Source organism: Copadichromis virginalis, linkage group LG14 (genome assembly GCF_057382275.1).
Source record: "Copadichromis virginalis isolate Kocher_CV1m ecotype Utaka linkage group LG14, C_Virginalis_male_GT1.1, whole genome shotgun sequence".
In the NCBI taxonomy this organism is placed as follows: domain Eukaryota; kingdom Metazoa; phylum Chordata; class Actinopteri; order Cichliformes; family Cichlidae; genus Copadichromis; species Copadichromis virginalis.
The window spans coordinates 26,905,746-26,919,270 of record NC_140631.1 but is presented as its reverse complement, the minus strand read 5'-3'; the positions used below and the strand labels follow the sequence as shown (position 1 = coordinate 26,919,270).

The window sequence follows — 13,525 nt, the reverse complement described above, 5'->3', positions numbered from 1 at the left end:
AAGCATTTTCCTGGGTATCAGTCTAAAATTTGTAATTCTATTATCATGACAGCCTTAGTGCAGACGATAGAGTGAAATATCAATTTACCCACATAATACGAAAAAGCAAATGCAAGTGTATTTCACAGAATGTCAAACTATTCCTCTGGAATATTTAATATTTATAAAGACTCGCTTTAAGAGCTAGAATATTTCTGAAACTGAACAATTACCCTCACACAAATAACCAGCTTCACCAGATGTTTCTATGTATGCCCTCCCTTTATTGCAGAATTCAATCACTTCCACTGACAGTTCAGCTGAGCAGACTTTTTTTTTACAGTGAGATTTTTCATGTTAAAGTTTATTATGTGATTCCAGCAGTTTATAACATATAAGAAAAAGAAGTCCTTCTCCCTGTCAGTCACTTGAGCTTGATTTATGCATTTCATCCACAGTTATTTAATAGTTTAGATATTAATTTACATGATAGAGGTTGACTAACTCAAACACCATCATATAGTTAAAATAAACAAAAATGCGCAATGAAACTTTGAGAGACGGCTATCGTGTTTCCTCTAATGTACTGTCTCAGTGCCTCTGGGAATCAGCAGCGGCCTGCATGTCTCCTCTCCACCATCTGTTTATCAGTACGTACAAGACAACAGCGTTCAAAAAGCAAGCAACAGAGAGAGAAAAGGGGGAAGAAGACATGATGACATAACTTTGATTCCCATAACTTTGTTTGACCTCTAGTGAAGAGAAAAACAGACGTTACCATTTACAACCAATGTCTCCCAAAAAGTTGGAACGCTGTGTAGAATATAAATACTAGAACATGGTAGTTTAAAAATGATTAAAAACCTATATTTGAATGAAAATAATCCAAAGACAACAAGTAAAATTATGTAACTGGGAAAAAATATTGAAACTAAGAATAAAAGTTAGAATGGGGGGGCGAAACAAAAAGAAAAGAATGAAACAGACCTGGTGGAACATTTCATAATTAGATAACAAGTAACATGACTGGGTATTAAAAGAGCATTTATGAGAGGCTCGGGGTTTTAGGAGTAAAGCTTAATTTTTTTAATATAAATAACTTCATGGGCTTAGAAACATATGTTAAAGCCCTTGAATTGGCCTTAACAAGCAGAGGGAACAAAGTAGCAACATATAAATAAGATCGAAAAAATGTTGCCACCTTCGCTCAGTGAAAAATGTTGTCCTCCAAGCTGAAGAAAAGAGCAACCATCAAGTTCCTTATCAGGACAAATTTTAAAAGCCAGCATCAGTGATGATATGGGGGTGCATAAGTGCACATTAGTGAAGGTACCATTAATACTGAATATGCAGGTTTAGGAGAAACATATACAGCTGCAGATAATATCATTTTTTCTCAGCAGGTTTTCTTTTTTCTGCAAGACAGACTAAATTCAGAAAGCATTCAAGAGCATGGTTTTGTCGTAAAAGTGAGATTAAGTCACCTGCCTGAATTCCAGATCTGGTACCCACGAAAACATTTAGCAGATTATGAAATAGAAAAATATCTCTGTCCCCATAAAAATTAAAGAAAAATGATCTCAAGCGCTGGTGAGATCACTCATTGGATTCCAAAGTCCCATCTTAAAAGTTCAAGCTGAGCATTTTGTCCATCGCTGTCTTGGTGCCTTTAGAAATTCAACTCAACAAGCAGGTGGTGGATCTGACTGAGAATCCAAAGGACATGCTCATACAGTAGCGATTTTTAAATCCAAGGTACACCCACCCTACAGCAGACCTTGCTTTACACTCCTTTTGGACTCTATTAAGTTCATAATTTACAAAATGAACACCATGTTGCATTAAATAAGACTAAAAACTCATCAGGAAAGTGTTTTACTGAGGTTACAGATAAAGGGAGCTGATAGGCTGTTTTCTATACAACCAGGCTTCTTTTTGCACCCACAGAAGTCGCCCCCTGTTAGACATTACAAAAACTGCAGTTTTATGGCTTATCGTTTAAAACGACCGTGGTTCAGGTGGTTGGGAAGCTCATCTGCTACCGGAAGGTTGCCGGTTCGATCCCCCAGCTCTCTCTGTCCTGGTCGTTGTGTCCTTGGGCAAGACACTTTACCCTACCGCCTACTGGTGTTGGCCAGAGGGGCCGATGGCGCAATATGGCAGCCTCGCTTCTGTCAGTCTGCCCCAGGGCAGCTGTGGCTACAACTGCGGTTTGCCTGCATCAGTGAGTGAATGAATAGTGGAATTGTAAAGCGCTTTGGGTGCCTAGAAAAGCGCTATATAAATGCAATCCATTATTAAAAGTCAGAGGCTACACCCATCTTTCATATACAGTCTATGTTAACTATGTTAAAACTACAGAAACTGATGTCCTCAGTTCTCAGATTCTTACAGTGTGAAGATGAAAGAATAAATGATCATTCTGCGTCATTGCACCATGTTTTTATTTACGTTTCTCACAGCGTGCCAACTTTTGGGGGAACAGAGATGTTCCCTAAATTATCGAGGGATTAAACAGCACTAGCTTTTATCTTTGGACTCGCCTTTCTTTGGCTCTTGTCTTTCTTTCTTTAGTCTTCCTGTGTGTCACCACCACTCCCTTCTTATTTCTCACTTCCCCTTCCCAGGGGGCAATGACACTGGGATCCTGCTCACACGCTTCTTCTCCCCTCCTCCTCCACTTCACTTGTTTCTCTATCTGAGAACAAGCTTTGACGCTCCTGTCATTTCTCTTTCTGCAGCCATCAGCCATTTTCTACATTGTTCCCATCCTCACTTTTATCTGCCTCCTTTTCTCTTGTCTGTGTTCCCTCCCTGTTTAGGGATGGGTTAAGAGGGGACACACACACACAAACCGCACAGCCTCTCTCACACACTCTAGACTTAACAAGACCCCCTGAGAGTCTCAGAGCACAAGGGTCAGGTATGTGCGTGTGTGCATTTGTGTGTGTGTCTGTGTGTGTATGTGAGTGTGTGTATGTGATCCTCTCTGTGGTTTTGGCTTTATCCAACAACAGCAAACACCAAAATAAGGCCACTGTTATATCAGTTTGTCCTTAAACCCTCACTGATGAATAAATGTAAATAATTCACATTATTTTTTGGCTTTCTATCTGAAACAATGAGCTGGTGACACCTCATTACAGCCGAGGATCTAAGCCGTGTATTCCCAGAGGTGTGGTGCATTCAATCATGGACAGCTATCACTGAGACCTGGAAACTCTCATATGTCTGCTTAGCCAGAGCCAGGCCGCCCAACGCTGAGCCACAGTCTCAGTCGCCCCATTGTTACTGGGTTTTGTGTCCCTTGCCTGCACCCTGTCCCAGAGCTGAAAGGGGTGAGATGGGAGGGGTCGCAGGGTAATGGTGGTGGTGGTGGAGGGAGGTGGGGTGAACTTGTCTACATCAAAAGGCTTGTGGAGATACAGTGGCGCTCATCACTCTGCATCCTCCTTTCTTCCTCTCCTCCACTCGCTGCCTAAGCCATTCCCTGCATACCAGCATTTCAGCGCTCAGAGGGAGAGAGGGAGAAGGGGAAACAGAGAGAGAGTGAGCCAAGCCGAAGCTCAGCCCGTCTCTGAAACTGAGCTTCGTCAGTTTAAAGCTCTCTAAGGGGCAAAACTCACAATCCTCTGTACCTAAAGACATTCAAGCCTCGGAAAATGATCTGTTGACTTTTCTACTGTCATGGAACAAATGCTACTATTCGACGAACTCCACAGAGCTCGCTGTGAGCCATTTAAGCGAGACTTTCTTTGTACTCGAGGCCAACAAGTTTCTTCGGAAAGGCATCATTGATTTCAAGCATATTTCTGTGGCACTTTAAATGCCACTGTGAAACTGCATCAGATATTTTATGAACTGATTATTTAACGAGCCTTGCATTTTTGGCAACCCTATTCATAACAAGCAGTCTATGATTGATTCCTTTGTCTTATGAGATTGTGATATCTTTGATTTCCCAGTTACTGTCCAGACAAAATAGGGTATTTGAAGATGTATGGTGTTGTGTGAGAGGCATTTTAACTATTTGTTGATAACTGCAGTCTCTTACTGTCACAGTATTGCGGTTAAGTCACGGTCAGGATCTTCAATCACACTGAAATTCTGTCTGGGTGGATGCTTCAAGCATTGTGCGGATGATACATTTCTAAGTGTTTGTTTATTTAAATGTCGAAATCCTCTTGTCGCTGATTCACTTTATGAACTGCATTTTGCTCAGCATTCAAACAGAAATGATGTGCACATAAATTTCATCCAATCTCATTTTAAAATTCAGCTTCAGTTTGAAAATGGCAGTCTAATTTAGCGAAACATAAATGCTTTGCATACTGTAGTGTGAGCGTGGCACAATAGACAACACATAAGGACCGCTAGAGTGTCAAGAAGCCTCATTTATGAACTGCAGGTTGAAACATCCCCCGTCCTCTGCATTATAAATGGGCACCAGCAGATGCAAAGGATCTTGAGTGTGTGCTTCACACTGCAGTGCAATCGGAGAATGGAGAGAGCAGGGTGTGTTGTTCCTCAGCTGTGAAAGGGTTGCAGAGGTACAGAGAGGCACGCAGAGCTGCCTGAATGTTCAACATTCACACGCCCCGGAGTCTATGAGGCTGTGGCCCCGGGCTCCACACACACCCAGGACACAGATGCTGGATGTGAGCTCAGTGTTTAAAAAACGTGCACTCACGTGTGTGCACACATGCACGCTTCGGAGCACCCCTGGGCCTGGTCTTGCTACTGGTGAGCGCTGTCACACATTAGACACATTGTGACAAGACCAGCAGCTGCCTGAGAGCTCATGGGGGAAAAGGGGAACAATATTTTGCTTGTTTATGCTTTCATGCCCAAAACAACACTGGAATAAAATCCAGAGCTTTAATACAGCCACAAATTGTCCTCATAATGTTATAACCACCTTCTCAGAAGTATTTACGCAGTCATTAATGAACTTTGCTGTTATGCCAAAAAGAAAGCGTGCATACATGCAGCCATGCAGACAGAGAGAAAATAAGACAATCAGACCACACCTGAGAATGGTTACTAATATATGAAATGGACAAAGCAGCAACCAAAGAGCCTAAAAGGGAAGATGTTTTCACTCATTTACTGATCCGTGAATAAGGAAAATACCTTAACAGGGGTGCGGTGTGAAATTTGGGTGTAATTTATGCGCAATTAATGATCGAGGATATACCAAAGTGAATGAAAAGGGATTAAGAATCATTATTTAGCAGAAAATGATGGAATAAATCACATTCATCGACTACATGTCACTAATGTGATTGATTTGTGTTATCATGACATGTCTTTGTTTGGCAAACAGTGGCACACTGACTCTTTTTCATTCAAGAAAAAAAAAATATATGTGATTTTTACCGTCTGTCGCAAAGGCGGATTTTTGTTCTGATATTTGCATCCAGTGCTTCTACAATTGGATTACAGTCGTTCTCTGTTGTGTGGGATAATACACCAGCGGGCTGAAACAACAGGTGGGCACAGCGCCATGCAGGAGCAGAAAGAGGGCAGCATAAAGGGACACTGTGCGTGGGACTTTATTCCTGAGTATTTTTCTCTCAGCTTTCATTTAAAAAACAGACAGAACCACAGTTGCGAGTCCGCGTGGGGCGTTTAAGTGCATGCAGCCCGAAATAGCACTTAATCGGTGGCTTACCTGCGTTTGCACCGTGAGCGCGACGAAAAAAATCACAGTCCGCGGCAGGTGGAAGTGTCCCTGGTGTCGCCCGGCTCTCATGTCTGGGTTCCCGTTGAGCTTTTCACCTCTGCTCCTCAGATTCTTCCGAGTTATCCCGTGCACCCGTGAGCTCTCCATCCCTGCATCAAGGGACTGGGGACCGTGCTGTGCGCTTTGGTGGCGGTGGTGTCCCCCCTCCTCCTACTCCTCTCTTCCAGTGTCCTCCGTCCGCCCAGCTCTCCTCTTCCTCGCCGGTCTTAAACCCTGAAACTCCCGCAAAGCCACTTCATCGCGTCCAGACCGGAGAAACCATAACTCTGTCTCAGCTTGGATCTCTCCCTGCAATCAACCCACCTACATACGCTCACGCGCACACCTGATCAACCCCTCCCTTGCTGCTGTGACCAAGGCAGGTTTCCTCTGGGAATGACACATGCACACAAACGCACGCTTCTCACAAACACACACTCCCCTTGGTGTATTCCTCCCACCACCACCTGCCTTAAGAGGCTTTACGGGTCCAATCTGCCGGCTCACTTGACTTGAACTCACATCCCAATTAGCTGATACTCTCTCTTCATCTCCTGTCTCTCTCAAAGCTTAATCCACTCTCAGAGATAATATGGAGAGGGGACAATCGTATGAATCCTATTTCTTGATGAGTGTGTGACCAAAGCAGCGACCAAAGTTGCTTCTCCCCGGCGGAATGATTTCACTTTTGTGTTCTTGTCATTGGAGCGGCTGGCTGGTCATTTGTAAACCCGATACGAAGGCTGGCGGCCACGGAGTCACTGTGGGAAACAATGAGAGGGAGAGTGAGAGCATGAGGGTGTGTCCTGGGGCAGGGAATATCCGTCTTTCACTCCTTGTCCGGATGGTTCCCAGAGCGCACGGGGCTCTCATCCCCTTTTCTCTCTCTACACACTTTGACCAACATTCTTTTTTTTTTTCAATACCATATTTACGTGTGAGAGTATTCTGAATGCTTTTCGCATCTCTTTTATCCTCTCCTGAGTGTTCTGTTTCCCCTCTGTCCTTTGTTGTGCCTCACTGGTTCCTCTCCTCCAGTTTCAAACCTCTGCAGTCCACGGAACACTTCAAAGCTCAGCTTGGCAGAACTGTTCTCACAGTTCTGTTCAGACCTGTGAATAGAAATGATTTGTCCTTCAAGCTTAATTAAAACACCCGTGCTGTTGCGGATGATGTACTAAAAGTTGTTTACAAAAGACAAACAGACTTTCACGCCTGCAGGAAAGGTGTGAAGCGGCTTCTGTTGGTCAGGACGCACAGGGCAAAAGTGCTTACGCGGTTCTCACCCACCTGCAGACTGATTTCTTATGACACGTTATAATTGAACCCACTTTTATGATTGAACTTGTTTCGACAGCTGCGGCTCTGAAAAGTGTTAATGTGCTTAATGGAGCCGCCGGGTTGCAAATACTAACCGGCTGAGCGCATAAATATAAAAGAGAACTGTAGGGTGTGTAGGCATCTTTTGAATATTGGCAGCGGTCACATGGCACACATATTTTCCATATCTCCTCCAGTCCTCTAGTTCTCGTCTTGTTGGACCCAAGACCTCCACACAATGCACCTTCTTTATCAGAGAAAATCTAATGAGATTCTCCCTCCTCCCCCTTCTCAATCTTAAAGTCTATCACGGGCTTGTTGCTCAAGAGCTTCCCTGACAACCGCTGGTGTTTCCGCGGCTTGGCGCTCCGCGTTGACCCCGGAGCGGAACAGAGGGCTCTTGAGGAGCAGAGGCTTAATTTGCATGGGGGAAGCAGTGACCTCGAAGCACGAGCTGAATTCTAACCAAGCATCCGGAAACACACGTGCATCACTGGGTCTGCGCAGAGGTTGCAGCGTGTGGCTCACCTGAAGAAGAAGAGTCACAAAAAAAGTAATCCTTTCACTTGCTTTCTTGGTGCCTACATAACGGATATGCAGTTAGTTGTGCATTTAGCTCCATCTAATGGTCAATACGCGTTTTATTGCGCAGGATTTGAAAAGGCAGATTTATTTATTTATTTTAACACTATTTAAACTGCCGTGAAAACAATGGCTCATTTCAAATTAGGATAAAAAACACATTTAGGAGTTATTTAATCAAAATGTAATACTAATAAATAATGCATATAGATAAGTAACCTGCTTCCTCGGGGCCTTTAGAATGAGCTTAGATCAGATTTGATTTCCACATGTCTAATTTTTTTTTTTAATGTTTCATCCACTTCAAACAAATAATGGACCATACAGAGAAAATAAGCATAAAAACAGAACATTAGCTCTAAAATATCCACTAACCTCTATCTAACTGAATTTCTGTTATTTCCTTAACTAAAACCAAAAACACATTAAATTAAAGAACTCAAAAAATACAAGAACTTTCATTTTTCCACTCAGAAATCAAATTTTCTTTCCTCCACTATGCAGGATTATGCAAATTCAATATCATCAGTTCAGCTTATGATGCATGTGACCGTCCTTTCTTTACTTTCCATGCTTTCTGTTTACACTACAAACTGTGAAATAGAGGTAAAACTATTAAAGTGAAACCGAAGTTTTATCCTCTAAACTTGGGATGCTTCTCTTTAACTGAAGGTAGCCTACATATCTGAAGGTTTAGGAAGTTTAGTTACACAGTATGAATTTTTTGCAGGTGAATTTGGAGGATAAAAATTCAGTGTTATAAATTCAATGTCTAAAAATAGTTGAATTCTGATGATACTATATTTCTTCCATACTTTGCAAACTAAAAATACTTAAGAGATGATTTATAAAATTTATTTATTTTTTAAGTGGTACTGACAGGAACAGCTTCCACGCATAAGCTGCTGGATAAGTATAAGCTGCCTTTCAGTCTCTGAAAGATTACTGTGTTGGTGAATGGGAAGGCACTGGGCATGTTGCCAAAACCATGCCCCCCCCCCCACACACACACACACACACGGCGCCCTGGTGACTGAGGTCAGTGCTTTCTCAAGGCAAAATAAGGGAGTGTGGAAAGGCTTGGGAAACTGCAGAAGAATGTGGATTTCTGTGTACACCGTTGAGCTGACCTGAAGACAATTACTCAGGGCACATAACAGGGAGGCCCTGTGTACACCGGGCACAGCTGATAGTGAGAGTCTAAATTAAGCCTTTCAGGCCTAATTCACACGTCACTCTGTCTGAATCTAGTCTGTGAGAGGAGGACGTGCTCCTTATTAGCATGTCTGCAAACATATCGTGTGAAGGCTGAGAGGAAAATAGACAATAAGAATTTACTGAGACAATAATTCATATTGTCCATGATTCTGAGCTACTTTTGTTTACCCACCTAATTTTATGTTACTTACAGAACATTGCAGAAAAACCTTTTTTGCACTTACATGACAACATTTTAAACTTAAATGAAAATATACACTCATCCATCCCTTCATTAAATACAATAATGCACATATTCAATCATCCAATCACATGACAGTAAGCCACTGCATTCAGGCATGTAGACATGGTCAGAACAACCTGCTGAAGTTCAAACAGAAAATCTGAAGGAGGAAGAAAGGTGAATTAAGTGACTCTGGGTGTGTCACTGTGGCTGGTTTGAGTATTACAGAAACTGCTGATCTTCTGGGATGTTGCCTCACAAACATTTCATTTCATTCACCCACATCAACTTTTTGGTATTCAGAGAATAGTCAGATGAATTTGGAGTAAATATAATATGAACCATGCATCTTTCCTGCCTCGTATGATGAGTTTGATTGTGATGGTGTAACGGTGTGGGGGTTATTTTCTTATCATGCTTTGGGCCCCATAGTACCAACTGAGCATGGTTTAAACACCACACCCTGCTTGAGCATTGTTGCTGACCATGTCCATCCCTCTATGACCAGTGTACACATCTTCTTCCAGCAGGATAACACACCATGTCACAAAAACTCAAATCAGCTCAAACTTGAAGATGAACTTGAACATGAGTGACTTCACTGCTCTCAAATGGTCTCCAGTCACCAGATCTCAATCCAATAGAGGGCCTTTGGGATGTGATGAACCAGGAGAGTCGCAAATGTGTGATGCTACATGGAAAAATCTGTCAGTAATGTTCCCGGCACCTTGTTGAATGCATAGCATGAATGGATAGATACTAGCAAGGTGTACCTAACAGTACCCAGTATAGAGTTTATCCAGTTATCACTACTGAACAACCTAAAACTTCAGGTCCACCTACCCTTTGTTTTTTGAAATACTAGAAATTGCATAAACTAGGTTCAATGATAAATCAAATCGCCGTAAAATATCTACACAGCTGTATGGAGGCCCATTTTCAGCAACAAGCCTTCCTGTTTTAATGTTATGATGTGACTTAATGCACAATTTTTATCCGAAATTTTTTTTAGTAGAGTAGAAAACAAAATATTCACGCAAGTGTCCAGAGAATCAAGTCTGTTTTCATGTTTGCTTCATAATACAATGATCCTCTAAAAATAATATCTTTGTTCTGAAATGCAGCAGAACCCTTTTTCTACAAAAGCAGCCCTCACATCTGTGACAGGTATGTACTACTGGCTCGAACACAAAAACAATTATACTGCGGTTTGAGAAGCACATTCACACATCTTCAATTAGCAGCTTCATTATCTCATTTCAACAACACCAGTCTCAACACGAACACTGCAGTTTTGGAGGTGTAATAGCGTGCGAGCATTTGTTGGGGGAGCAGATGACGAAACGCTGCAACAATGCAACACCAGCCATCCATTAAATAATATACCAATGATTAATGCCAAATACAGGGAGAGAAAGTGGCTTCAGAGATCTAGGTTCTACTTCAAAGCACAAACTAAATGAGATTCCAGTGGATTTATTTTACAAGTAGGATGGCTACGGTGAATTATATGGAGTCCCATAAAGTTTCCATGTTTTGTAATAATCAGAAGACTCCAAAGAACTAAATTTTCTGCAGATGCGGTCTAAATTCAGACTGCAGCACACAGCATTGGTATTCTTTAAATAAAAAAAAAAAAAAAAAAAAAACACAGGGTTTTCTCAATGCTGGTTTCTCCTTCTACATGTTGTGCAGCTGAAGTTGTTTAAACATGAGATCCTTTTGACTACAGGGACTTGAGAGAAAATGTTTAACACAAGAGGAGAGAAAGCATCGCCTATTGGCGGAAAGCTCAAACTGCAGCTTAAATGAAGAGCAGCACATTCTTAGAACAGTTTTATTTATAAAAAGAAAAAGAAAAGCTCCAGGTACAATGTCTGGTAAACCAGACTCTGGGTGCAATGCTTTATGACAAATATAGAAGACATATCAAGCTGCTTGTGGATTTTGATGTAAAGCTAAAAAAAAAAAAAAAAAAAAAAAAAAAAAAAAAAAAAAAAGACACCAGCTTGACACATACTTACGTGCAACCCTGAAAGTCAATTTCTAAGAATAAATCACAGTCAGATTTACTGCAAGTTTAAAAAACAAAGACCACCCTTCCTGAGAGCTTATTTCTTAGCGAATGAAATCTTCATTGCATTCGTCTGTGTGATCTTGAAGCCTTGTAGTGCATCTCGTGCAGCTCCGGCCTGCACCTCGTTCTCAAACTCCACAAATGCGATGTCGTGGCGTCCGGGGACCAGACGCACCTCTTTGAAACCTGGGAACCTAAAACGCACACACCAACAGTTAGGCTCAGCCTATAACAGACACAAGCGTGCAAAACTAGATCTAGAGAATGGGTTTGCTACTGACTGGTTGAAGAGCATGGACAGCATGAGCTCGTTGGTCTCCTCCGGCAAGTTGGTGAGGAAGAGGATGTGATTGGGGGGATTTTCTGCAACCTACGAGTACACATTGGATATCAGAATCAATCAACCAGAAAAATATCAATTTATTAAATTAAATGAAGACACAACATGCTCTGTGACAAAACACTACCTGCTGGGGCATTTGTCCAGGCATCTGCCCAGGCATCATCTGACCAGGAGGAATGGCACCAGGGGGCATCTGGCCAGGTGCCATCCCTGGAGGTGGCATCATGCCTGGAGGGGGCATGTAAGGTGGCTGGCCAGGCATGTGCATCATACGGGGAGCCTGGCTCATTGGAGGCATTCCCTAAAGAGTGAAGAGCTTGTTAATAGAAAACCCGATGTCCATTTTCCTCTTCTGAGATGTGTGTGCTACTATTTACATTTGTCAATGAAAATAGGGTCAGTTTTCAATCACACAAACTGTTCTAAATGCAGGAGAAACTTTCTCCCTTTGCTTTTGTTTCCTTATTTATTAATATTGTTCCTAAAAGGTTCATCCCAATTCAGTATCATGTTTTTTGTTCTGCAACTTGAGCTGAAAACATGTTTTAGCCATAAGAACAACTTCATTGATAACAAACGGAAATTCATATGTTTGACACAGCTCATCTGCCATTTGTAGAGAATGATTTTCTGTATCTATATATCGAAGTCTGCTGTATGCAATGTAGAAAGCCATGGACCCAGGACAGTCCCCTGTGGAGCCCCCATGTTGCTCATTAATGTCTCAGAAACACACCTGACAAACTGTGGCCTTTCTTTAGGGTATTCTGTGATCCAGGAAACAGTAGGAATCTACTATAAAACATCTACTCTATAGAACAAAATAACCAAGAATTTTCCAACATATTAAAGTTCGAAATCTCAGGGTTTTTATACTTTGTGTCTCTGCCCACACTTTGGCTCAGAGCTCCTTGTGAATACATGATAGTTGCCAAAATAACCAATAAAACAGCTCTGGCTCCACTTACAGGCATAGCGGCAGGCACACCAGCGACCATGGCTGCACCAGCTACACCCTTCTTTGGTCCAGTGCCATCGGGTCCTTTGATCTTCTTCTTCTCTTTTTTGCGGTCACGCTCTACGTAAGTCCCCTTCATTTTAGCTATGATGTCAGAGTCAGTCTTTGAATACTGTATGCGCTGCAGGACCAAACAGAAAGATCACATGTGACACACAAACTATGGTAAGCAGCAGTTGTGTGATATTCAGTGTTTAGTTACCCTACCATCGGTTTATCATAGAAGGGGAAGCCCTGCATGGATCTCAGCGCATTGGAGGCGCTGTTAATCTCTTTGAAGATAACAAAGGCCTGACCCTTCATCTTTATGTTTCGTGCCACCAGGATATCCAAAATCTGTCCGAACTGTGAGAAGATGGCGTACAGCGACTTTTTCAGCTCTGCAGTAAAAAAACACACACACACACACACACACACACACACACACACACACACACACACACACACACACACACACCCCACAAAACATAAAATGATTACTCTGGTTGTGCTTATTTAAACGGAAAGAGATTTCAACGTGCAAACCTCACCATCTTTCTTGATCTTCTCATTCAGGTTGTTGATGTAGATAGTATGATTTAGCCGGACATCCGGGGTGGCCATCCTTTAATCTGTTGATGAGCGTTTGATGAACGTTTGTATCTTTAGAGACAGTCTGAGGCACAGTTTAGATTAGATGCTAAGTAGCTAACTAGCTAGCGACCGTTAGCAAACACTCACCAAACGTGACGGGGAGGGTTAGCCTGCAAGCTATCTACTACAAATTAACACCTTGTTTGGTGTTTTACATGTATATACTAATCACCCAAATACTTAAGATCGTCACAAAAAGCTCAAATGCATTATTTAAGTACATGAAAGCGCGGAAGAAGTGTTTCTTTATAAGAAAATTAACGATTCAAGTTTTTAGCTTGACGTTCCTACCTGATGAATGAAAACCCGGTCTTCACAAATCCCGTTTTCTGTTCTCGCGATAACAGTGCAAGCGTAACTTCCGATGTTTAACATCCGTGTCCCATTTTATTATTATTTTTTTTTCC

The 13,525-nt window shown here is 42.0% G+C and overlaps 2 protein-coding genes across 5 annotated transcripts in view; both read right to left on the bottom strand.

Annotated features, from left to right (window-relative positions):
* The window catches only part of LOC146694105 (uncharacterized), a 58,325-nt gene extending 51,879 nt beyond the window's left edge, over positions 1–6,446 (bottom strand). The window contains exon 1 of the mRNA XM_085430207.1: positions 5,654–6,446. Coding sequence (XP_085286333.1) covers positions 5,654–5,812 — 159 coding nt within the window. The 5' untranslated portion in view covers positions 5,813–6,446. The remainder of the gene's footprint in view (positions 1–5,653) is intronic.
* A 4,435-nt stretch (positions 6,447–10,881) lies between these two features.
* Positions 10,882–13,457, bottom strand: snrpa (small nuclear ribonucleoprotein polypeptide A). 4 transcript variants are annotated; one of them, XM_085430203.1, is made up of 7 exons: positions 13,410–13,457; positions 13,016–13,096; positions 12,693–12,865; positions 12,436–12,606; positions 11,592–11,768; positions 11,406–11,494; positions 10,882–11,318 (listed from the first exon to the last, which is right to left on the bottom strand). In XM_085430203.1, the coding sequence occupies exons 2-7, from the start codon at positions 13,086–13,088 to the stop codon at positions 11,159–11,161; spliced, it is 843 nt and encodes a 280-aa protein (XP_085286329.1). In that variant the 5' UTR covers positions 13,089–13,096; positions 13,410–13,457; the 3' UTR covers positions 10,882–11,158. The 4 variants fall into 4 exon arrangements, with proteins under 4 accessions (XP_085286329.1, XP_085286328.1, XP_085286331.1 ...); XM_085430202.1 differs by having other exon boundaries at positions 13,016–13,140; positions 13,410–13,449; XM_085430205.1 differs by having other exon boundaries at positions 13,016–13,099; positions 13,410–13,449.
* Positions 13,458–13,525: the final 68 nt, after the last annotated feature.